The sequence below is a fragment of the Danio rerio genome, chromosome 24 (assembly GCF_049306965.1).
Source record: "Danio rerio strain Tuebingen ecotype United States chromosome 24, GRCz12tu, whole genome shotgun sequence".
In the NCBI taxonomy this organism is placed as follows: domain Eukaryota; kingdom Metazoa; phylum Chordata; class Actinopteri; order Cypriniformes; family Danionidae; genus Danio; species Danio rerio.
The window spans coordinates 21,740,001-21,766,738 of NC_133199.1; the positions used below are offsets into that span (position 1 = coordinate 21,740,001).

Sequence of the window (26,738 nt, forward strand, 5' to 3'; positions counted from 1 at the left end):
TCTGATATATATAGATTGAAGGAAAGCATTTGGTGAAGCAGCATAAAAACTAATGACATTTCCCCATCAGGACCACCACCCAGTGTGGAACACTGGTTGGTCCAGTAATAATTCCCCTCCTATCTGCTGTGGGTACTGAGCACAGTGGTACATCAGCCTGAAATCAGTCTGTGAAAGCGTCTTTTTTCTAGATCTAAGTGCTTCCTTGATTGCTTACTGTTGATTAAAGCACCCAGGAAGAAATCAAGGCATCCTCTTGACTCATTGATCTTTAGTCGTCCTTGGCGAGCTCAGTATGTGAAAGACGTATGCTAACATCCTGCTACGTCAACCACTAGCCCTTCCCAATATGTCTAGGACCAATCTTGAATTCCCATTTGAAACTCACGTCATAACTTTTCATGCATTAAATATGGTATTTCTTAATTAAACCACATCTACATCTACACAGCAATTTTGTGTAAAATAGGAATGTCATGTGATTACCACTGGAGAGGCAGTAATGTTGACCATTTTTTTAATTTTGTATTTGATTAACTTTAAAATGACCTCTCCAAAATCTGTGCATATTTTAATTTAACAGTATTATTTAAAAAAAAAATTACTAAACACCAAATACTTGTGAGTATTTCTACCTTGAATGGTCATAACAGTCAAGTTTACCACATCAATGTCAGCTACTTTCAGCCACACATTCACTTTTTTGTTGTCTTTAACACATTTTTGAGATGGATATATACAGTATGTGTCCCACATTGCTTAAAACCCTATTAGGACACATATATTTTACTAAAAAATTGAAAATTAGTTGTTTTAGGATTTTTTTTTTTTTTTTAGCAAATCCGTTCTTCCGGTTTGAAAATAAGTTTTCAAGAAACATCACAGAGATGAGATTATTGTGTAAATTCTAGCATTAAGATTAGCCGTCAGCACCAGCCAGTCCAAAATCCTCTCATTGAGTTTTCAGCATGTCTGTGCATTATTCATGAGGAAGAGTTTGTTTGGACCAATCAGCGTGCTCTGTTATGAATTAGATGTAACTTTATGAATATGCATGAGATAGCTTTGTTGCTTTTTAGCTGTTACAGCGTTCAGAGGAGCATGGTTCAAATGTTGTTACCAAGCACACTTAAATTCGATAGATGAAGAAATGTGACATGGGTCATCAGTGTTTCGTTTTAAAGTGCGCTGAAATCAAAATGTTGTTTCCATTTCCCTGCAATGCGAATGCAAAATATTTGCACCAAAAAACACCAAAACACCACACTACTAAATAGTTTAAAAGAGTTGTCATGTCAAATTGCAGCAGTAAACAAAGCCCTCAATGCCTGCCCCACCTTTAAGCCCTTCTGATTGGCCCACTGCTCCATAACTGAACACAAATGGATTGATTAATAACAGCTGTCAATCACTCAGTCAATGCCTTCCTTCAGATGATCTAAAGCCACATAAAATGTAAAGGTCTGGATACGAGAGAATGAAAACAACACTGGCAGATTTTGTTTTAGAAACCACCTAAATGTACAAACAATGGCACATTTGATCAGTGCTCATGTGGTGAACATTTACCCACCATTTACACTTTTTAAAGTCTGCTATGAAATGAATAAAGTCATTCACAGTAAAGTCTGAGGGATGTGCAAGTTTGCAAGTAACAGCAATTACCACACATTTGAAGCACGCAATGTTCTATTTAATCCTTTATTTAATCATCATGATGTTGACAGTCAGCTGCAGCACATACATCATCACAAAAGGGCTTGCATTCACTAATAATAATCTGATATTGCAGCTCATGAAAAAAGTTACGGATATTTATTTAAATATTTTTTATTGGTCTTTTGTATGACAATACAAATTAAATATTGAGAGGTAAACAGTAATGTATTGTCCATTATTAATCCCATCGCCTAACCTCTTATTCATTTCTCAACAAAACAACAATAAATAAATAAATACATAAATACCAAATTAAGAAAATTAAATATATAAGAACATGACATCAGAATAACTGGATACAGATGGGGGAAAATAATAATAATTAAAATAATAATAATGAAAGAAACAAAACAACAACCTTCTAATAAAATTTTAAATACCTGCACCAGGTGTAATGAGCAGACATTTGATGTTATCAAGAAAGGAATTCCATGTCTTTTAAAAGAAATCAAGCGAGCCAGATAGTGAGCATCTCAGCTTTTCAAGTCTGATACAGTAAAAACTGTCCTGTAGCCACTTGTCATCTGAAGGGTGGAAGTGTGTTTCCACTTGAGTTACTGATATTAAGATGACGTATGCAAATAATAAGTCATGTGTCAATATCATCTGTGCAATATCAGACACCACCTGTGAGAACACATCACAGTTATCATCGTTAAATTCAGGAACGTGCAGGGCCGGTGAGTGCATGCAGATTTAAATTATTTATTTTTTTTTGATTAGTGCTGAATTCAAATGCAATAAATTTATTAATATAAAACTTGTAGTAACTGTTAAATGTTGGCTGGTGCGGAAACATTTTTAAAGTTGAGAGCACCAGTGCTACCAAGTAAAAAGTGTAATTTTGAGCCCTGTATCGCCAACAGTACTCTTTCAGTTTTTGAAGACATATTTTAGAATACCTGCCAACATGCACGCGAACTGAAGAGCGGGGGGGAAGGTGCACGTGAACTTTTTCAGGAGATAGAACAATACTGGAAAAGGGAGGGAGATGGGTCTGAAACAAGGGAGACTCAGGGAGTGTTGGCAGGTATGTACCTTAGTCAAAATAAATGAAGTTAAGTTTACAGTAATATCACTATAACAGTTCAGATGGCAAAGTTAGATATCAGTGAATCACTGTCTTGCTCCCCTGAATCTGTGCTTGTGTTGCTGTTGTGCAAGGAAATCCCCCTTTTTATGCAAACCCTTTTCTCTTTTTCCACTCGACACTCTGATCTAAACAAAGTTGGACTCACTCACTTTCCTAACTTTTTTCATACTAGAGGCTTCTGTTGCTTTTATTTTGTAACGTGTTTTCAGAGTAATGACTTTATAAAATATTAGGCAAGACATTCAAAGCTTATTGTAAATAATGTAATGTGCAGGTAGCTTTGAATGTAAGTATGATATGCCAGAATTTTGGTTCAGTAAAATCTTATATGAATGGTCAAAATGACTGCTATGGCCAATAGTAGATTTAGAATTCTGGTAGTTCCATAGTTAAAATGATTTGGTTTCAATGGTCAATATAAAGACAGGTTGAGTTTAGAATTTAGTTTGAGGTACTATTATTTGGGTGGCACGGTCTTTTTAGTTTATAAAAAAGAAACCTAATGCATCCACACCATCACTGTCAATATAATTCACAATATATATATATATATATATATATATATATATATATATATATATATATATATATATATATATATATATATATATATATATATATATATAAATTTTATTTATTTGTTTATTTTTAAATTCCAATTTCTAATTTATTTATATTATTTAACTTCAAAAAAGTTTTTACCTTGCTTGTGCAGAAAAGGGGCTAAATTAAAAATAACAAAGATGGAAACTCATTTGCTGAATAAACTCCTACATAGAACATTACATCCATGTACAAGTGAACAAACATTCATATCCTAATCATAACTTTTTGCATGCACTATATTAATACTCACCCAGATGTTGCCATCTTGATGGTATGGTTTCCAGTTTCTTCCTGTGTCACTATAGAGCAGCCGGTATCGTGTTGTCCAATCAGAACTGCTATATCGACCCTGTGTGGCGACGGCTGTGACCTGTTTTCTGCTTCCCAGGTCGACCTGCAGCCACTGGTAATGATCACTGTCCAGCGGAGACCAGCCCCCAGCACCTACAGAAACAGCACCATACTCAGTATCTTGTTGTATTGATCTAAAATCTTTGTGGTCTTGTCACACAGGGGTTAGAGAAGAACACAGCAGGAGTAGCTGTCTGTTCACAGTAAATATTACGTGTTCTTTTATCAATTTTAAGGGTATTCATTTAAAGGGTCATGTACTACAGGATAACCTGCAGAAGATGTACAATTTACAGGGATCTGCTGATGTTTGGTAAACTGAATGTTCAAGAGGAACATCTGTGTTATTACTGTATGTTCTCGCTTCTCCAGAAAAGTCTTGGGAACAGATTGTCTTACAGATGTTTTATCTGTGCTTTTAGCCAGAGGCTTTTGGACATTTGTTAAAGTGATTTTTGAAGGATCATTAAATGTTGTAAATAGAACCATTAATATGAAAAAAAATGTTCCGAACACATGGCTCCCATTCTACATAATGGCCTCTTCACACAATCCGATCAAATACACATATCCTGCTTCATTCAAAATACAGCCAATTATGAAAGTAAAATGAGCAACAAGCTGAGCTTTAAGGGCTAAACGCTGCCTTGAGGCTAAATGGCTTTCTTCGACTTCAGGCACTTTTAGATTCCTTTATAGGGTCATTATTAATAAGCCACCAGGGAGGCAATGTGGCAGTGAACTTGAGATAAAATAGGAGATGCAAATAGAAGATGAAAATATCGTCATGAAGATTAAATTTATTTGTCATTTCCAAGTGGGAACATATATACTAGTTTTTTTTAAATGTATACACTGCCAGTTGCAAAAGTAAAACAGTTGGACATTCAGTTCCAAAAGTGTTTACAAAAGGTCAACAATAAACACATGACGGTTTATGGGATGCTGTGGTTGGAATTTTCATTTTATAGAGGAAAATAAGACAATGGTATTATTTAATGTGCATATTTATTGTTCAACATAGGCTCATTATGAAAACGTAGACCTAAGTACATTTCTGAAGAGAGTGAATTATGTTGCCAGAAGAACATATAGCTGCATTTCATATAAATTTAAAATGAACACTATGGGCAGTAGGACGCCATTCATTTTCTCGCTTACTGACCGCCTATGGACAGCTTTCCCGCTGTAACTAGTTTACGCAGTAGATTGGAAGACCCAGAGCATGAAGAAAGGTTCCAGAATGCAGGTAAAACAAAATAAAAATAAAATAAACAAGTAAATAACAGGGTGAGAATGTGGTAAAATCTGAAAATGTTGTGAAAATGAGGGGGCTTTTCTTTTTCTGGATTGTTTTTTAAAACACTGTGGTTGGGTTAAGGCAGGGGTCGGCAACCCGCGGCTCTAGAGCCGCATGCGGCTCTTTAGCGCTGCCCTAGTGGCTCCCTGGAACTTTTTAAAAAAATGTTTGAAAATGGATAACCATGAGGGAGGTAAATATATTTTTTGTTTTAATATGGTTTCTATAGGAGGACAAACAATCTTAACGTTTTCCAATGCTGTAAAAGTGTGTAGAATATTTAATTTCAACATTTCTGTCAACGAAGATTTGCGTCATAGCCTGCGACACACGTTTCTATCCGCAGGGCGGGATGCCAGGCAGGTAGCTGTTGTAAACAAACCGGCGGCTGTGTGATGCGCCATGGAGCGCAAGCTGTCTTTGCCAAAGATGTACAGCGGGGCACGCTTTCTCATTTTCCCTCCCTGAGAGAATTCAAAGAAGCCCATCCCGATCACTCACTCAACGGTGATTATTTACAAGGTGCGATCGTTGATATGCAAACTGCATTTGGGAGCAGATTTTGCGAATTGCGAAAGGAAAAAACGAGACTGTCTTTCCTTGACACACACCCCTGGAGATTGACCCTTCCTTGTTGAGCACATTCCCAGGAATGACTCGAGCTGATCTTGAAATGAAAATGGCAGGCTGCGTTGTATTGCACTGCTTGTTGCCCAGATAAGGGGCACGTTGTGCACGTTCATTTTGATGTTGTTTTTTTGAATCCTCAAAATAAAAAATAAAAAAACATTAAAAAAAATCTGATTTCTTTATTGCATTTCTTTAATTTCATCAAAGCAAAACATAATGCAATAATATTGTAATGAAGTTAAACTTGAACATTAAACATAATTCATTAATATTGTAATGAAGTTAAACTTGAACATTAAACATAATTCATTAATATTGTAATGAAGTTAAACTTGAACGTTAAACATAATTCATTAATATACTGTAATTAAGTTAAACTTGAGACGGCATCGTACAACAGAGTAGTCACGTGGCGCGTCATTCTCTACAGGATGCACCGCAGGGAAATGAACATTTAATCATGAAGGCTCAGTATGTATTTGTAGCTAACAAAGTCATTTTTATAGTAGGCTAATATAGCTAATATAAATACATACAGCATGTGTTGCCATCATTATAGGGCTTATATAAGGCTTTGAATTTTTTGCGGCTCCAGACATATTTGTTTTTGTTTTTTTTTGGTCCAATATGGCTCTTTCAACATTTTGGGTTGCCGAACCCTGGGTTAAGGGAAAGGGGTCTGTGGGTCAATCAGTGCTTTTGAAAACACTATAGGTTGGGTTTAGGGAAGGCAGTGGGCTCTGATGGATTTACGTAAGAACAGCAGGCGTGGATGGCGCTCGCAAGAGAAATTTGAAATCTGAAAAAGCATACACAGCGGTCTCTGGTGGATTCGCCAAAACAAAAACAGCAAAAAAAATCTCCTAGGACATAAAAATCTCCTAGGACATATTTTGCTCTCTCCAGAAGTGTAAATAGGGTTTTGCAATCAGAAGGAGCCTGGGTTGTTATTGTTGGATATTTGAATTTGAATGTAATAATAATAAGTAGTAGTGCATTTAACTTCTATGAAGTTACTATGTACACTACGTACATTGAAAATTTACCGATTTTTGTTATTAAGGTGGGATAATGTCAGGGTAATTTTTTTGTGAAATAATTTGGTTTAAAGGTTGATGAAGGTAATGACAGGTATAATGATATGGGCTAAATATAGTTAGGATTTAAGGTTAGGGTCAGGGTCACTGATATAGATAGGTGTAGGGCAGTGATGTCCAAACTCGGCCCTGGCCATCTTCCATCTTCCTTTAACACACCTGCCTCGAAGTTCCTAGTACACATAGAATGAGCTTGATTAGCTGGTTCAGGTGTGTTTAATTGGGGTTGGAACTAAAATGTGCAGAACAGCAGCCCTCCAGGACCGAGTTTGGACACCCCTGGTGTATGGATTTCCTTGAAGTTTGGAAAAAACTCAAGGTGTGTAAGTTTATGAGTTGGTTAGGGATGTTAGGGAGATATTTAGTTGAAAGGCACTGTTTCAGGGTTGGTTAATATTAGTGGTAGTTTCAGTGAAATGAGTATGTTTAAGAGTTATTCAACCCAGGCTCATAATTGATACATACACCTGTATACATTTCTACACAGCACAAAATACATCCCAGGAGGTATGTTTTTTGCAGTTTTTGTTTTTGCAAATCCACCAGATCTCAAATTTATCTCACAAATGCCGTTTGTGCCTGTTTTTCTCACGTAAATCCACTAGAGGCTGCTACGCTTTACAGGTCTCAAATTTATTTTACAAGTGCCATTCACGCCTGCTGTTCTCACGTAAATTCACCAAAGGCCGCTACACTTTACAGATCTAAAATTTATCTTACGAGTGCCATTCGCACCTGCTGTTCTCATGTAAATCAACCAGAGGCTGCTACGCTTTCCAGATCTCAAATTTATCTCACGAGTGCCATTCGCACCTGCTGTTCTCACATAAATCCACCAGAGGCCACTGTATATGCTTTACAGATCTCAAATTTATCTCACAAGTGCCATTCGCGCCTGCTGTTCTCACATAAATCCACCAGAGGCTGCTGTATATGCTTTACAGATCTCAAATTTATCCCACGAGTGCCATTTATGCCTGCTGTGTCACGTAAATCCACCAGAGGCCACTGTCGACTGACTGACTCACTAACTGACTGATCAACCCACCCCTTCCTTAAACCCAAATGATAGTGTTTTCAAAAGCATCAATTGACCCGATCACCCCCTTCCCTAAACCCAACTGACAGTGTTTTCAAAAGCAACCCAGAAAAAGAAAAGCCCTCGCAGAGGCCTGATTTTTACCACGTTTTCATATTTTACCACGTTCTCACACTATTTACTTAGGTTTACTTGTTTATTTTCCTTTTGGTTTTGTTTAACCTGCTTTCTGGAAAAGTTCATTTCTAAAATTGAACCTTGTTGTCATGGTGATATTCTCTCTGTGTCATACGTCCGCCAACGTACGTGGTAAGCTACTGGGCAAACTGGTAACAGTGAAAAGCCATCCACATGGAGGTAAATTGTCAGCTGGTAGCACAAAAAGAAACAGAAGCCATTGACAGCATCAAGCTGCCCAATGCAGCAGAAGCTCTAGCTACATGGTTCGCAGAATGAATACGGGGGTACATTTTCACAATAAGGCTGTGCTAGAATTATTGGTCTCGATTAGGCACAAGTTTAGTGGAATGAATAGATTTAAGGGTCAGTTAAATACATATACAAAACAAGTGCATAATTATATCATTATATTATTATTATTATTATTATTATTATTATTATTATTATTATTATTATTATTATTATAGTCTGAAATCTGTTTTTTCCTCTATCTGTATCAGGATGAAAAAAAAAAAAAAAAAACTCTACTCGCACTTTACTTAGTTCCCTACTATCCTTGAATAAAGCAGGACAGTTCTGGCTGGCGAGACACAGCAGTAGCAGCCAAAAGCAGAGAAAAAATAAAATAAGGTTCAGCAGTTTAGGGCGTCCGGGGATCAGTACGAGACAGAAGCTTAAGAAAGTGTAAAAGAACCAGGGGACATTACTTCTCCACCACCTGCAACCTGCCGCCCAGGCAGATGTTCTGAGGAGATAAAGAGAGCAGAAGAAGGGCACTGGAAGGACACCAACAGATGAGAAACAGAGGCACAAAACAGATTCTGGAGTTGCTGGGTTCTGACAAAATAAGTAATAGTAAAATAAAAATACTGGACTCTGATAAAAAAAGAGAGGATGGAACTGAATGGATGACAAATAAATTGCATTATGTTGGTCTAAACCCTGTCTGATGGGATATCTGTGAAGTCTTATAGATGTAGCATGTAGGACTTTTTGATGATAATGCACCTAGGCAATGATAAATCGTATGGCATAATTTCTGAATAGCTTACCATCTGTTAGCTGACACTGAAAGAAAAACATTCACATGCTTTGTGCGCATTCCTTTTATTTGTTTTTGCATTTAGTTCTTATGACTTCATTGACTTGACAGTGTTAATCTATTTGCTGATTTATGGATTGCAGTATAGATTTTTTTCATGCAGATATTATGATCCAGCGCTGCTTTCTAATACAGGGTAAAACAGCTGTAGGCAAAGAAACGCCACAGGCAGGGCAGTATCAATGGGAGTTTGATACACATTAATCACAGGATGATCTGTTTGACCTCATAATTCAGATGCTGTCATTACTGTTTTATTATTTTCCTGCTTGAAGCTTTGCCTCAGTTATTCATTTAAAGTCAAGGAAAAGCCTAATCTATCAAACTTCAGCCGCCAGGTAGGGATTTAAGAAATAGTTAATCCAAAAATGGAAGATCTTCAAATTGTAGTAATCTATTCATTTTGCTGTGAACCCTTATGGCTTTCTCTTATTCATGGAACATTGAACATTTTCAGAATGACTCTCATGAAAAGTCACATAACAGAAAATGGGGGAAAAATTAACAGGGGGGCTAATAATTCAGGGTGACTAATGATTCTGACTTCAACTGTATATATATATATATATATATATATATATATATATATATATATATATATATATATATATATATATATATATATATATATATATATAATATCAGACATTTCAGTCATTTCAATATTATTGTTGTGATCGCCAACAGTGTTCGCCAACGATTCACACGTTGTAAATAATAATAAAATTGAAGTTTTCCAGGATAAATAACAAAATGGGTGGGTGGCTGGAAATGGGTCTGAAATACGGGAGACTCCCGGGTAAAACAGAAGTGTTGGCTGGTACGCTCACACACACACAATGAACTCTAAATACCTCAAGATAAGCCCTGGTGGACATTTCACTCTGTCTCGTGCTGAACGCTGTCAACCAATCACAACAGGCATCGGACCAATCAGTGCAGATTAATACTTTACAGTGCAGTGTAATACTTTCAACTGTTGAAAACAATTAGCATGTTTTCATTATGATTTAATATGCTGCTAGTATGATTTAGCATTTTCTTACCAGTCAATAATGTGTATAAAATAGACAGAGACAAAAGACGGAATTCACCAAGGAAACTAATTTTAAATTTGTACGAATGTAAGTAGAACGAGCTGGAAAGAAAAGGAAAGGGAAATAAAGGACATGGATCACTGCTCACATTCCTTATATTAGTCGCTCAATCTCATGCATGGGCACATTTGTATTCAGCTGAGCTTGGGGTACATGACTGAACGCTGGGGGACTGAACCTTCCTTCCCCTCTGTCATTCACCTCCGTCTTCCCACCTCTCCCTCTCATTAGTTTCCAACAGTCTATTTTGTTTCCCACACAGCAGCCAGGACAGCCGTCTGTCCCTTCCCATCTCCAGCTGTGAGGGCCAAACAGGTTTCTGATGAAGCGGGATTTGACCTTTCCCTCGGATTCATCTCACAGATGAACTGCTGCTAAATAGATGCCCTTCCTGCTGAATGAGAGCAGAGGACGCCTAAGCAAGTCTCAAATCTGATGTCTGCATTTGTGGTGATTCCGTGGGTAGGGCCGCGAAATGGCTCTGTGCATCTTATATACCAGAGTGGCATTATAACAGCTGACCTTCAACAGGCCATTTGCTGATGTAAATCCGTATGAAAAAATGTGAAGTGATGGATGTGTTTCATACAGTGTCAAGGTCTTTAGGAGACTGAGTGAAAGATGTTGCGTGAGCTGAGACATAAATGTATATTAAACCACTATGCTTCGAAAAAGGGTCTAATGCACAGCATGAACAAGCGATCAGTTCTTGAGGAGGGAAAAATGGGGTCATTTAAAGGGCCATTTTTATGCTTTATAAAACACAAAGGCAATGCAAATTCAAGGCCTGAGTTGTCCTAATGCACTTAGAATATAAGATGATTTATTACATCCATCAATCAAAACTACATCAGCCCGAGTTCTACTGAACAAATAGGTTTGACTTTTTTAGGAAGTGACATCCTACTTGTGTGCATCATCGTTTCTATATACTGTTTGAACTTTTTAACCTTGCATGCTTTGATATCACTTTGAGAACATCTTATCTTTTTTTTTAAAGTTCTGACTCGCTTTTTGACTTTTTATACTGAAAAATGTTTTATCTGTATGTTAAATAATTCAGTGAACACCTCAAGGCTATTGTGTTTTTATTTGCTATGCTCTTACATTTCTAGACAGATTCAAAGTACAGGTAAGATAGATAGATAGATAGATAGATAGATAGATAGATAGATAGATAGATAGATAGATAGATAGATAGAACAATACATACTAAAGAACAAACATCGAAGAAATATAGAATGATGATGGAATAATGTCGACGGACGGACGGACGGACGGACGGACGGACGGACGGACGGACGGACGGACGGACGGACGGACAGACAGACAGACAGACAGACAGACAGACAGACAGACAGACAGACAGACAGATAGATAGATAGATAGATAGATACTATAGAATAAACATCGAAGAAACATAGAATGATGATGGAAGGATGTCTACGGATGGATGGATGGATGGATAGATGGATAGATAGATAGATAACAAGAGGATATCACTATCAACTGTCGCCCATCTAAGCAGATGAATGCTGGTCCTGCTGTCTATTGATTTTGTGCCGTCTCTGTTCTATTTTCATCCTGAAAATCTTTAAAATACATTAGTAGGGCTCAATAGCACATCATTGGTGGAGACAGAATGCTGGATGCTGGCATATGGGCATTGCCTTCAAAAGTCCTTCATGATGCTGCTCATCTAACTATAGCTAATGAGACTTCCTCTGTGACATCATCATCCAGGGTCCGACAATAACCTGCACCCTGGCACAACCTGGCACTTCTGATGCCAACATGCTGTCAAAACCAACTTTTCATAGACCTCCAGTTCAGTGACATTGGAAATGGTCACAGTGATTGTCCTAAAGCTAATTATACTTGAAGAGAGAAAAAAAGACAATGTGATTTGAGTGGAACATGTTCTGTCTGAATGTGGATTTCATTAGAGGCTCCCCAGTGCCATTGCTATTCATAAAATTAAGTTAAAAAGAGGAAATTCCACAGTCTATCATATATAGAAATGTCACACTCCATCAACAGGATGGGGTTCAGTCTTCAGCATATTATTCACAGTCATAATGATTAAATAACATTGTGCAAGATCGATGACAACTGCATATCTGCATGGGGATTCTGGGTAAGACTGACACGACTGACAAGAATAGCCTCTCTTCAGCTCTGATAAGATGTCATTAACATGCATCATGCGCTATGACTTTCCCACAGTAATAAGATTCTAAGCTATGATGATATTGGGGGAAAAGACACACACCTCTGTAAATTCCAACAGGATAAAGGGGAAAGCCAATTAAATTGTGGGTTTGCACAAAATGTAAAGAGAACATGTGCATTGCATCACTCGCTCTAGTTTATGGGATATTTTTCACCTTCGAGTTTTCCACTTAAGTTGATGTTTTGGTACTTGTGCGGAAGTAGAAATTGACTTAAAGGAAATTTATTTATATTATGGTTTGCATTAACATAATATATATAATTTACTCGCGTGAATGCTTACATTCCTAGTTTATGTGAACCCAATATTAGGTTAAAATAGAAGAATCACAGTGGACAAAAATAATTGGGTATTCTCTGGTAGATACTGTAGGTAGAGATATGCTGTAAATAGCAATTAGTTACTTTACTTTTAAAAAGTGAGTAAAACAGTAGCCTTAAAAGGTCATAAAACACCAAAACACATTTTTTTGAGATGTTTTCAGTCATAAATATTTGTCCCATGTTGCTAAAAACACTATTAGGACACATATATTTCACAAAAAAAAGTGATAATTGGTTGCTTTTGCTTTGTTTAGAGCAAATTTGTTTTCAAGTGACGTCATTGAGTTTTTAGCACATCTGTTCATTAATTCATGAGAAAGACTTGGCTTGAACCAATCAGCGCACTCTATTGTGAATGAGATGCAATTTCTTTAACATGCATTATATAGCTTTGAAGACTCCTTTAACCTGTTACAGCATTCAAAGAGACGCCACGTTGTGTTTCCAACTGTAACTAAAACAAGTAGTAGAAGAATTGTTGGGAGACATGGGTCAGTTTTGCGTTTATAAATGTGCTGAAACAAAGGTTTTGTTTCGATTTCCATACAATGACAGCTAGCGTGTGAATCCACAGTGTGTGGATTACAGTGATCTGCTAACACGCAACAAAAATACATTTGTAATGAACATTTTTCACCTGAGAGCTTTTCACATCTGGAAATGGTAAAATCCGGGATGGGTTCATGACCCTCTAAGTGCAACAAGTTGATTTTACTTAAATTAAGTCATTAAATCTATTAACTTAACTTTATTCATGTTCCTTCAGCTCTCTATTTCAGAAGTCACCATAGCAGAATTAACCACTAACTTACAGCATATGTTTAAAGCAGCGAATGCCCTTCCTGGAAAAACTGGAAAACACCTATACACTCTAGCGTTTACACACACACTCATTCAAGGCCACTTTAGTTTATTCAATTCCCCTACTGTATACCGCATGTCTTTGGACTGTGGAGGGAGCACAGGAAACCCACACAAACATGAAGAGAACTTTTATGGCCCGTTTCCACTGAGTGGTACGGTACTGTACGGTTCAGTTTGGTACGCTTTTATGACCGTTTCCAACTATCAAAAGGCGTACCAAACCAAACCGTACCGTACCACTTTTTCAGCACCCTTTTGAAAGGGTTCCAAACACAAGAAAGGGTACCAAAAGGCGGAGCTAGACACGCAGCTGAACGCTATTGGTTTACAGAGATACGTCATTCGCTTACGCAACAAGCCAGAATGTAAACAAAGGACCCGCCATGTTTGAAATACACAGCTAGAGATTACTTGCGCTCGCCATGCATCTATTTCTGAAATAACTAACTTCTTGAGCTGATTATAATAACGTGTGCTTGATTATTGACAAGCTTTGGAAACCCGATCCTGTGAGAAGCTGACAAACGCGAGAATGACATATTCAGAAAGAAAAGGACAAACGCAAGAGTGGAGCGCGAGAAAAATGGAAAGCCAAAGAGCACTTTATTTATTCAGCAAATGTGAACAAACTGCCTTGTTTTAACTTTTATCATCACCTTGTGGACTAATATGAACTGGGAATGATGGAATGACTCTTTAACAGAGGCTTCATGTGCTGCTGAAGATTACAGACACAGATGAGAGGTTTCCATTGACTGTGGGCTATACTTTGTGTTGTTTTGAACCTAATTAAGGACGAAATGTATGCTGTTTGTACTTTTCCTGTAGCTGGTTACATATCGAGGACTGTAAGGGTCTGTATGTGTTCATATATGTTTATTAGGGATGTAACGGTATCAGAATTTCACGGTACGGTAATACCTCGGTATGAATGTCACGGTACGGTATTTATTGAATCATTTACAGGAAAAAAAAAACTTTTGAAAATACTCCAAAAAAGTGCCAAAAGTGTCAATGACATACAAATTAGCCATCTATCTGTTAGCTTTGAAACAGGAACTTCAATTTTAATAACAAAAAATTATTAAACCATGTAAAAAAATAAAGTTTCAATTTAGTATTGTTGAAAACTCATCACATTTAACATTTAATCACTCACTTAGATAGAGATGGGTTTAAAGGAAAATTATCATATAACTATAATCTGGTAAAAGCTGGTATCTCTGGGTATTTACAATGTCCCCTGCAACAGAAAAAAACCCTCTCATTTGGGACTGAGGATTCTGGGACAAGAGAGATATGACTTGGCCCATGTTGACAGCAGTGGGTAACGTTGTGCATTGTCTTTCCCCCACTTGAGAGGATAAACCATGAGTGAGATAGAGATCTCTTTGCGGTACAAGTCAATGTCTGCATCAATCTGAACAGTGTGCTGTGTTTCTGCAGTCCCCATGACTGTTATTAGTCGTATTCCCCAACTTGCAGGCACGTGCACACACAGGGCTCAACCTGTGCAGTGCACATGCCCTTTTTAGTCTTGGATAGAAAATGCCCTTCCAAAACGATCAAAAGTGCCCCCGCGACGCGACACAACCTCCGTCCAGTCCAGCCCTTCAGTAGGCGCGCGATAACACCTCTCTTGAGTATGCGCGCTCAACCCCCCCTCGGCGCTTTACAAAACGCGCGCCACAACACAGCTGATCAGAACGCGCGCGACAGCACCGCTATTCAGCACGCGCGCGGCGACAACACCCGCTTTAGGTTCGATCATTTCCATCTTTTTTTCATCTCCGCTACTAGCAGCACACTCCATTTCCGCATTACTGGATCTGTAGCGACAACAGACCGCAAAGGATTATGGCCACGCCGGGGCTGATGGGAAATGAAGTTTCAGCTACCTCCCGTTCGCTTCATTCGCCTGAGCAAATTTTCTCAGAAGACCTATAGTTTTACCGAGTCATGCGACTTCGGTAATATCGAAAAAAATTAATATTGCGGTATGACGGTATTTACAATACCGTTACATCCCTAATGTTTATTTATTTATTTATTTATTTAAAATAATTACAGACGTTACAGTAGGCTATTTCGTGCTGTCATTGATCTGCAGTTATAATCAACTCATGGTTATAGAAAAGTTAGTAATAAACATTTATACACAAGTATTTATGTGTTTAAAGCATCTGTTTTGTGAGAAGTGTTTTTCATATAATATGTGAGCGACCTGTGCAGCTTTATTGTAGACATTTTCTCGAGCGAGCATTACGTCGACTGAAACTTAGTCATACACCACACCCACCAAAAGGGTACCCTTGCTAGTGGAAACGCAAGCCTGATAAAGGTGACCCGTACAGAACCAAACCGTACCGTACTGTACCAGTCAGTGGAAACGAGCCATTACTTTACATAGAAATGCCAACTGGCCCAGCATAGACTCAAATTTACAACCTTCTTACTGTAAGGCAACAGTGCTAACCACTGAGTCGTCGTTCCACCCCATGACTAAACATTTATAATTTTCCACACAATTTGTTAACTTAATAATTATGAGGCAAGAAGTTTTGTCTTTTTTTAAGTAAAGTCAACTAATCCCTTTTTAAGTGCATTTACATTTCAGGGTAAAGCTTCTAATTTGTTGACTGATGCTGCAACATCATCTGTGACTACATAGCTACATCTATGTGGTAGTCAAGACCAGTGTTGGGGGTTAATGCATTACAAGTAACACAAGTTACGTAATAATATTACTTTTCTAAATCAAGAGTAAACTGAAGAATTATTTTTAAAAATTAAGTAATAATATTTGAGTTACTTTTTAAAAAATGTAATGCGAGTTACTTTTCAGTTTAGTAAATTTGATTTTTAAGTAGAAATTGCTGAATTAAAATTAGCGTAGTCACATTGAAGAAGAAAAAAAAAACAAAAACTGCCAGTTCTGAAAGAGATCAAGCCTCAGCCAGGTCAGAAAAAGTAATGCAAAAGTAACTCCAAAATAACAATGTCTGATGCTACTGCATTTGCTTCATTGGTTACTAGAATACGCATTTTGCTTCATTGGAAGTATCCGACTCCTCCATATATATGAGCGAAGCAGTGGTGCAGTAGGTAGTGCTGTCGCCTCACAACAAGAAGGTCGCTGGGTTGCTGGTTTGAACCTCGGCTCAGTTGCCGTTTCTGTGTGGAGTTTGAATGTTCTCCCTGCATTCGCATGGGTTTCCTCTGGGTGCTCCGGTTTCCCCCACAGTCCAACGACATGTGGTACAGGTGAATTGGGTAGGCTAAGTTGTCAGTAGTGTGTGTGTGTGTGTGAATGTTTCCCAGAGATGGGTTGTGGCTGGAAAGGCATCTGCTGTGTAAAAATGTGCTGGATAAGTTAGTGGTTCATTCTGCTGTAGAATTATATATATGGGTGGGTGTGAGTAGGTAACATTGGATAGTTCTAGTTAGGCTTAAAAAAAAATAAAAAATGCAGACAATATGTTGTTCTCTGTTGTGTTTTCTTGTATTTTACCTGTCTGTGCAATACAGTGTGTATTCAAAAAAGTAACACAACGCATTACTTAACATCAAAAGTAACTAGGTAATGCAACTAGTTGCTTTTTTTTTTTTTTTTTTTTTTTTTTTTGAGGAGTACCTATAGTATAGCAATTCATTACATTCTAAAGTAACTTTCCCCAACAAAGGTCAAGACAACATAAGTTGTAACATTACTTTATTAACTAGATTAACCTGTGAGTCATGATGGATATAAATGATAATGTACAGATAAAGGTGGCGATCACATCAAATAGACATTTCCACATATTGGCAAGAAACTCTTATGTAATTGCATAGAATGCATTATGTTGTGGCTAGGGTTGCTGGTATCACATCAGTTTTTTTTTTTTCTTTTTTGTCTCTTTTCTTGGATAAATGTTATCCGTGTTTGTAAAAGGAAATACCCTGGAGTTTTTTTGTGGATAAGACTTTTGAATTGTAATGAATAGATACTGTAAAACAGGGATCACCAAACTTGTTCTTGGAGGTCCGGCGTCCTGCAGATTTCAACTCCAACCCTAATCAAACACCCTTGAATAAGCTAATCAAGGTCTTACTGGGTATACTTGAAACACCCAGGCAGTTGTGTTGAGGCAAGTTGGAGCTAAACCCTGCAGGGCACCGGACCTCGAGGAATGAGATTGGTGACACCCTTCTGTAGAAGATAAAAAGATGTCTACAGAGGGATGGGTTAATGAACGGGCATTAGAATGACATGTATAATCAATATCTATCAACTATTCAGTTTTATATGCATTTATATGGTATTGAATGTTATATTGCAACAGCTTTTACAGCTTACATATTTCTGAACAATTCTTTCATTATTTGTTTCAGGAAAAGCAAATTGTTGACTTATAAACTACAGATAAATGAAATAAATAGATCTTATTAAAACTCAAGTCAGATCTGTTGTCTCTTCAAACATTACTCAAACGGTTGCTTCTAAAGTGCACTACAGTCGATACGGATGAATGGCTATGGTGCACAAAGCTGTCATGTCAGTGATATGAAGCCCCGTGTGTGCAGATCTGGCGTTTTGGAGAACATGTTCACTGGACGCCACTGTGCAGCTTTCAGAGTATCAGGAAACCCTGCTTCACTGTGTTGACTACTGATGGAGGCAGAGCCAGAGGGCATCTCCCACTGCTTATTCACACAAACCCCACTGGCCTTCACTGGGAAAGGTGGCTGAATGAAAATGCCAGGCTTACATACACCTAGAAGCTGCTTTTAGCACTGCCACCTGCCAATCGTCTGTACTTTTATGTTATCTGAGCTTTTAAATCTGCCACTTTAGTAATCATTTGGCTTATATTGCGTAGCTTCTAGTAGTTGGTTATCAAAATGTGTTCTATTGTTAATCATAACATGTCATACAGCTCTTTAATAATTCATAAATATCATTCCTTATATTTTATTTATTTACCCTTCAAGCTGATTTTATTTTATTTGCTTGTTTGTGTGTTCATGTGCATGTGTGTGTGTGTGTGTGTGCATGCATGTCTTGTGTAAAGCAGAAAAATAGATAATTTGAGGAATGTGTTATATGAATTATTTGGCTGATTTAATCAATTTGTATGTAAATTAAATAAAAATAATAATATTTTAAGTATAAGTATTTAAAAATTATAAATAAGTATTTAAAATACATTTATAACAATTATTTTATTTAAAAAAAATCACACTAACAGCTCTAACATCAGCAGAATCATCTAAATGTTGCTAGTGACTTGTATTATCACAGCATTACAACAGATGTACTTTAAGATGTGAAAAAGCTCACGCAAAGAGCAAGGAGAAATACACTTACTGGACACTTTATTAGGTACACCTTACTAGTACCAGGTTGGACCCCTTTTTGTCTTCATAACTGCGGTGACTGTGGAGGCCATTTGAGTACAGTAAACTTATTGTCATGTTCAAGAAACCAGTCTGAGGTAATATGAAAAACATTCCCCACAACATTACACTACCATCTGCCTAAACCATTGAAGGCAGGATGGATCCATGCTTTCATGTTGGCACCAAATTCTGACCCTACCATCCGAATATCACAGCAGAAGTTGAGACTCATCAGACAAGTCAACATTTTTCCAATCTTCTATTGTCATATTTTGGTGAGCCTGTGCGGATTGTAGTCTCAGTTTCCTGTTCTTAGCTGACATGAGTGGCACCCGGTGTGGTCGTCTGCTGCTGTAGCCCATCTGCCACAAGTTTAGTCATGTTGTGTGTTCAGAGATGCTCTTCTGCATTCCTTGGTTGTAACAAATGGTTATTTGAGTTACTGTTGCCTTTCTATCAGCTCAAACCAGTCTAGCCATACTTCTCTGGCATAACCAAGGCATTTGCAGCCACATAAATACACATCACTGGATATTTTCTCTTTTTCTGACCATTTTCTGTAAACCCTGAGATGGTTTCAGCAGTTTCTGAAATATACAGAAAACCTGTCTGGCACCAACAACCAAGCCACATTCAAAGTTACTTAAACCACCTTTCTTCCCCATTCTGATGTTTAGTTTGAACTGCAGCAGATCGTCTTGACCATATTTATATGCTGAAATACACTGAGCTGCTGTCATGTGATTGGGTGATTAGAAATTTGCGTTAACAAGCATTTAGACAGGTGTACTCAATAAAGTGACTGGGGAGTGTAAATGTAATTGTTAAATATTAAATATCAACCAATGTGTATGATGATTCTTTGTTTAATTAATATAATAAAAAAAAAAACATTAGTATTTATTTATCATATAAAACATTTAATTTCAGCTTTATTTAATGTAAAATGCAAATTTATATTAAAAATATATTAAATAAATTCAATTTAATACTTGTAGTTAACAATAACAAGAGTAAAATAATTCTAAAACCAATATATGTCACAATTAAAACAAAACAAACATAATCTGATTGCCAGATCAATATATGGCAGTAATTATAGAGTGCATTTCATGGATAGAATAACATGTCTACCGGAGCTACTGTTTAAAAGAGTGCTCATATTTCAGTGATCTGATATTCCATAAGGTAAAGTGCCAGAAATATGCAAGCACTGTTTGATGGAATACAATATATGCATAATGTATTTTATATTGTAAACATACTGTATACTCTACTAATTATATACTTACTCTATATTACCCACCCCTAAACCCAATATGGCAAATTCTGAAGGTGAAAAAACCTGCATAAATATGATTTCACAGTTTTAATTAACGAGGACACAGAGCATGTCCTCATAAAACACCTCAACATTGTAATACCTCTCCTACAAAGAACAGCGATTTATTAAAGCACAGGCAGTACTGTGTGTCTCCTCAAGGTAGAATAAGGTAGAATAATTTGTATGGATGTCACACTGTGCCTAAGTGCTTTTATAAAAAATGTGTAATATCAGGCATAGTTACAGTGCCAATTAATATTACAGTATTTTGTATACATAATAGAGCCCAGTGACTCATTGAGCTTGGAAATAACATGCAATTTAAAGCCTTTAAAATCAGTCCCACTGCCTCTACAGACTCCCACAGAGAGCCTCATATATAAAACATCCATTTGGATCTGAATTTACTCTCCCCTGGGAGCCTAACGCCACAAAAACACAAGCAAAACTAAAGCTTCTGACGCACAATTAGCAGAAGGTTCAATTCTTTCAATTTTCTCCCTCACAACAACAACAATATAGCCCTTGTTTTGTAACAGATGCCAGTCTAAACTTTAGAGATGTCCTACAAGGACACAAAAACTTCCATTTTAATTAAACAACATTTTCATTGAATGATGAGAAACAAAACAACAACACCAAAAAATGTGTGAAATAATAAATATGTGAATGGCGCACACATCACTGATATAAATCATAACGTTGTCACATCTGTTGTAGGTTTTCGCTCAATTAGTCTTAAGCACATAGTGTTTTCCGAAAGCGCAGTTAGGCATAATGGGATGAGCCACTGTAATTCAGTAATTCACGCAATAACTCCCGGCTGGAGTTATTGAAGTAATGACTCTGTGGTGTCGTATACTGCATGGATGTTTATTGGACTGACACAAAACTATATTACATCTGAGCACCTGTGAAATTGAGGTTTATATTGAAGTAATATATTGTTTGCAATAAAATAAAATAAAAAAACAAACACACAACAGCCCAGAAGTGTTTTTTGAGCTATTGAAATAGAAAATGTGAACGAGAAAAAACAGGTGTCACGTCTGTTTAGTCTTGTGTTTCTTATTTCCCCTTTTATAATCTTGTCATTCTGTTTCTTTGAGTCTTGTATCATGCTTATTTGAGGTGTATTCGACTTTGCAGACCAATCAGAATCTGACTTGAGCAGTGCATGCTCATTAGTAATTTTGTCAATCTTTTGTCAACGACGAATAAAATGTGTAGTGGTAATGCACAACTGTTAGTCATTTGAGACAGCGAACTTTAAAACAGCACTCCCACAATATTCTCTCTTGCTTTCACAAAAAAGATATTTATCTTTTATTTATATACACTATTATTAGCCTACTTAAGTTTTTAAGGTTTTAAAGGTTTTATTTTTTATAAAAAAAATATATATATATTTTTTTAATTTAATAGACTGCTTCTTCAAATACACGAAATATACTTATTTATCTCATTTCTGTTTAATTCCATGGAATAAACATGGACTCGGCCATTTAAAAAAAAAAAAAAGGCTATTTATTTAATTAAAAATATGTTATATTTATTGAGCCTGTATAGGCTATTAAATTGTATTGAATGCATTTATTTAAACTATATTAAATTACAAGCTGAATTTTATTATTAATTTTGGATTTAGCAGTTTATTAATAACTAATCAAAGAACATTTAACTGAGCTCTGTGAAAAGTTTTGTATGTAGGCCTACAGTCAAATATGTCATATTAAAGCCAAGCACAATTTTGAAATTCATTGATACATTGTCTCATTTTGTCAAACACTACACACAATTTACATATCCACACACACAAACAGCAGAACACATAAGAACTTTCGCAAAATGAAACACTTCATCCAAAACTTCACAACTCGGATGTTTGGTTTCTAAATGTTGTTTTAATTTAGGTTTCATGCTCTCTTGTGAAAGCACCTCACTACATATGAAACACTGAGGTTTTAAGCCTTTTTTGTCGTCAAAATATGTAAATCCACACTTTACATATTCAGGGTCGTACTTGCGCTGGAATTTCACGTCAATTGGGTAAATGCCGAGCTAGTGTTTTTTTTCCCATACTGATAAACTTCCGGTGACCTGTTGTGAACTTTTTTTTCCATTTTATACGGTTCCTTTTACAGCATCAATGTTGTAATGTTATTAAAATACATTCAGTTAAATAAACTTTGGCATTCATTTAGTTGCTCAAGCGTAAAACGAGACAAAAAGCGGTTTACTCGCACGCGCCCGTCAGAATCAGCAGGCTAGCACAAAAGCTCCATTGAATATACTGGTGTAAAATAAATGCTCATTTTATAAAGACATGGCGGGGGAAAATGTAATTTAATGCAGTGCTTCTTGTACAATCTGAGACCACTTTATATCGGATTTCACTCAGCCAGTGGAGATCGCTGATTTTTAAAGAAAACAGACCTTATACACGCCGGTTTTTGCATTGCATACAGTTCGCCGAAAGCAAATTAAATGTCCCATTAGCATACTTCAGCATATACCCTAATGGTATGGTTGTCGCATGCGCATTTCAAAATAAAAGTCCTATATAAGCAAAATAAGTTAAATATTAAACTTTTGTTGTTTTTTTGATCACACACTCCGCGACCCACTGAAAATGTTCCCGCGACCCACTTTTGGGTCGCGACCCACCAGTTGAGAAACACTGTCGTAGAGAACATACACGCTTCATTCAATATAAATCTGTTTGCTTCATTTACACACTGCTGTAATCAGTCTTAAACACTTGTATCATTTTTAATTGAATAATACTGATGTAAACAGGATTTGAGAGGTATTGCTATAAAGTACATGAACATACTGTATTCACCAAACAGAGATAGACTGATAGCTAAATATTGCCCTATCCTAACAAACCATGCAACAAATGTAAAGTGTATTTATTCAGCTTTCTGGTGATGTATACATTTCAATGTAAAAAACACATTCCATCACCTGTCTCTTGTTTACCAATCTTCCTTACTTTCGTGCTTCCTCTTCCATACTGCAACATTGGCTTATTTATTGAAAATTAATATTTATAGCTCCTGTAAAACATATTTATTGAACACCACTATTTGTAGGTATACTACTGTAAGCATGTTTATTGAAGACTAATAGTTTATACCTATTGCTTTTTTATTGTGGTTAAAGCTGATTGGTGTGTCTACAGTTTTGCAGCAGTGTGTGTGCACACCTGATGGCTGTGTTTAACGTATGGTTCATGTGTGTGTTCATTTGAAGGCCTTTGCTTTGAAATTGCAAGGAAATTCCATTATGAAAAAGTTCTGTGTCAAAAGCATCCAAGTGTGTTTAGTGATTTGCTTATCAATGTGTGTAATGTTTTGCAAAAAGTGTGAAGCTGACAATGTGCCTACAGATGTGCAGATTTAGCCTTGTGTTTTGCTCCTTGAGTGTACGGTTTTGCTAACTGTGGGAAACGTTAACTTTTAGTATGTTAGCAATCATGAAAAACTGTAATTGTTAAGATAAAAAAAGCCAACTGAAATGATATGTTTGACTTGTGTACTCATCCCTGAACACCATTGTGTTATAAATGTGTTAATGTTTTTATTGTAAGAAGTTCATTATAAAATGTTTTAAAAAATTATTATTATTAATGCGACATAAAGGAATTAATGTTTCTATTTATTTTAAAATATTAATACATTAGGAAATTACCATTGCAGCTTTAATGGTATATTTAACTTTAGCCCACCACCCTCAATCAAGTTTGATTTTTGGCTCTTCATAAGCTAAAGTTTGGGCACCCCTGTATTATAAAAAGCATTTACAGTACCTCCTCTTTTGTTAAGTTTGGCGTATCCTGGAACATAGCTACTAGCGAACACAGAAGAGCTTGTGAAGGCATTGTGGAGTAGTTGTGTGACCAGAGCTTCATCACATTTTTCTGCAGAAGAAAAACACAGAGAGAGAGGAAGAGAAAGAAACATTATGATCACATGAAATAACCCAACACAAAGCAGTGAAGCAGCACTTCAATTTCAAATCTATTTATTTTAGGAGACTAAAAGCACCCTTGCCACAAGATGCAGGAAGAAATGAGAGAAGCCAAATGTTTACTGAGCTGAGATGCACATGATGGAAGACCTTTTCTGACTGCAGGCTCTATTAACACTGCTATATTAAAGAGTCAAAGCGTTTGGAGGATGGAGGCTGTGCTCCCGCTGGTCATTATTCAGGTCTGAGGGCTTCGCGGTTACAAGGCTAAAATGCCAAGACAAGTGCACTTTCCCAGTAGGTGTGGAGAGAAATAGCAGTGAATTAGTCATTATGCTCAAGAGAATTCAAGATATGTGGCTTGATGTGTTTACATATTAAGAGATGATTGGTTTATCAGTTTCATAAGGAAAAGAGAAAGAGTGATAAAAGCAGTGGGTGACACATGCCCAACACACCATCAAATTATAAAAAATAAGGCTTGGCATATTCAAAAGCACGTCTCTATAAATAATGATTACATTCACTGCGAGCACTGTTATGAAGTGTTAAAGGTAAATGGCAACAAGCACAGTGTAGCATTATGCTATTATTTAAACCAAACGACAGAAATGTTTCATTTATTTTGTTTAAAGTTGAGTTTTACAAGAAACTAAATTACAATAAAATATAAATGCAACATTTAAACAGTATTTTCACACACACACTCACTACAGCCAATGTAGTTTACAATTTATGTCTTTGGACTGTGGGGGAAACCAGAGCACTTGAAGGAAACCCACACAAACATGAGGAGAACATGCAAACTCCACACAGAAACGCCAACTTTTCCAGACGGGACTCAAATCAGCAACCTTCTTGTATTGAGGTGACAGTGCTAACCACTGAGCCACCGTGCGAAGAAACGTTCGAGGTTACTAAAGTAACCCTTCGTTCCCCGAGGATTTGTAAAATCCACGCATTGGGAGGATTCGGATCAGAAGCCGCTTGTCTGGAGAGTATTGAACGGGCCAATGAATGAAATTAATTGGCAGCGTAAGCTTGCGCAGGTGTGCGACATCTGCAATTATCTCAGCATATAAGCACACCTGAAGCCAGCAGACGCCATCCTTTTAAGCTGAAGAGACTTTCAAACAGCTAAGGGACAGTCATTATGGCGACGGAGTATAGTGCTTCCGTTCCCCTCCTCGGGGAACGAAGGGTTACTTTAGTAACCTCGAACGTTCCCCTTCGGGGGGAACTTCAGCACTATAAGTGGATTTGATTTGTAAAATCCACGCATTGGGAGCCCATTGAAAGCGCCATAATGACTGCACCTTACCAACACCCCCGATGAGGAGATAGTCAAGCAAGCGTGACGCACCCACATCATGGGGGGCGCGGTCCTCCAACGTGTCCCTGGCCCTAATTTATCCTACTTCAACAGAAGTTTTACGGATTTAGATATATTTTTTGGGAAGTCGTGAGCATCTAGATAATTCTAGGAAATACGACAGTACGTTGGGAAGCGTGCAATCCCGATAGGGAGGACGCTGCGGAGGCCATCCGTTACCCAAGGGGGGGATAGATGGCAGAATTTACATATGGACTAGCCCTAAAAAGGGGGAGTACGCATAGCAAAAGAGTGGTTAGCGGAGAGGGAAGACACGGGTCCGCCCAGGGGGGGGACTTAACCGTGGCGGAATAAGCATATGGGATCGCCTAGTGGGGATCACGCATAGCAGGCACCTATACCCAAAACGCGGGCTGACCAGCGGGCAGACCTACAACGTAGTGGGCCAGCAAGTGACTCCTCCGCTGAGTCAGTGCTGGGGGCCACGGAGGAATCTGCAGGGCTCACCTGACGGGGAACTTTACTGACAGATAAAAAAGGCGCACGTACCTCCGTGTTAGGGAGAATGGCGCAGCAAGCGTGTTTCAACACCCTACCGAGTTGTCTCCTCAATCACCAAAGGGTTACCTAATACCCTTGAGGAAACCGGCTCCACTCGCAGATTGTAAAACCTTGCAAATGTGTTGGGTGTCGCCCAGCCCGCAGCTCTACAGATGTCTGTTAGAGAGGCGCCGCGTGCACGCGCCCAAGAGGATGCAACGCTCCGAGTGGAGTGTGCACGAACTCCCGGGGGACACGGCTGACCTCGACTCGAATAAGCGAGTGAAATTGCATCCACAATCCAGTGGGATAATCTTTGTTTTGATACGGCACTTCCCTGCTGCCGACCGCCATAACAGACAAAGAGCTGCTCAGATGATCTAAAATTCTGAGTACGGTCCACATAAATGCGCAGAGCGCGAACTGGACAAAGTAAAGAAAGGGCTGGGTCTGCCTCCTCCGGGGGCAGCGCTTGCAGGTTCACTACCTGATCTCTAAAGGGGGTGGTAGGAACCTTGGGCACATAACCGGGGCGGGGTCTCAGGATGAC

At 37.6% G+C, this 26,738-nt stretch overlaps 1 protein-coding gene across 5 annotated transcripts in view; it reads right to left on the bottom strand.

The window, feature by feature from the left end:
* Nucleotides 1-26,738, bottom strand: part of cntnap2a (contactin associated protein 2a) — a 760,628-nt gene that overhangs the window by 448,594 nt on the left and 285,296 nt on the right. For all 5 annotated transcript variants that reach the window (XR_012399148.1, XR_012399149.1, XM_009297353.4 and 2 more), the window contains 2 exon segments: nt 24,155-24,265; nt 3,669-3,862 (listed from right to left, as the gene is read on the bottom strand). Coding sequence is in view for 3 of the 5 variants with exons in the window: in XM_009297353.4 (XP_009295628.1) it covers nt 3,669-3,862; nt 24,155-24,265 (305 nt within the window). In the remaining 2 variants the exon portion in view is untranslated.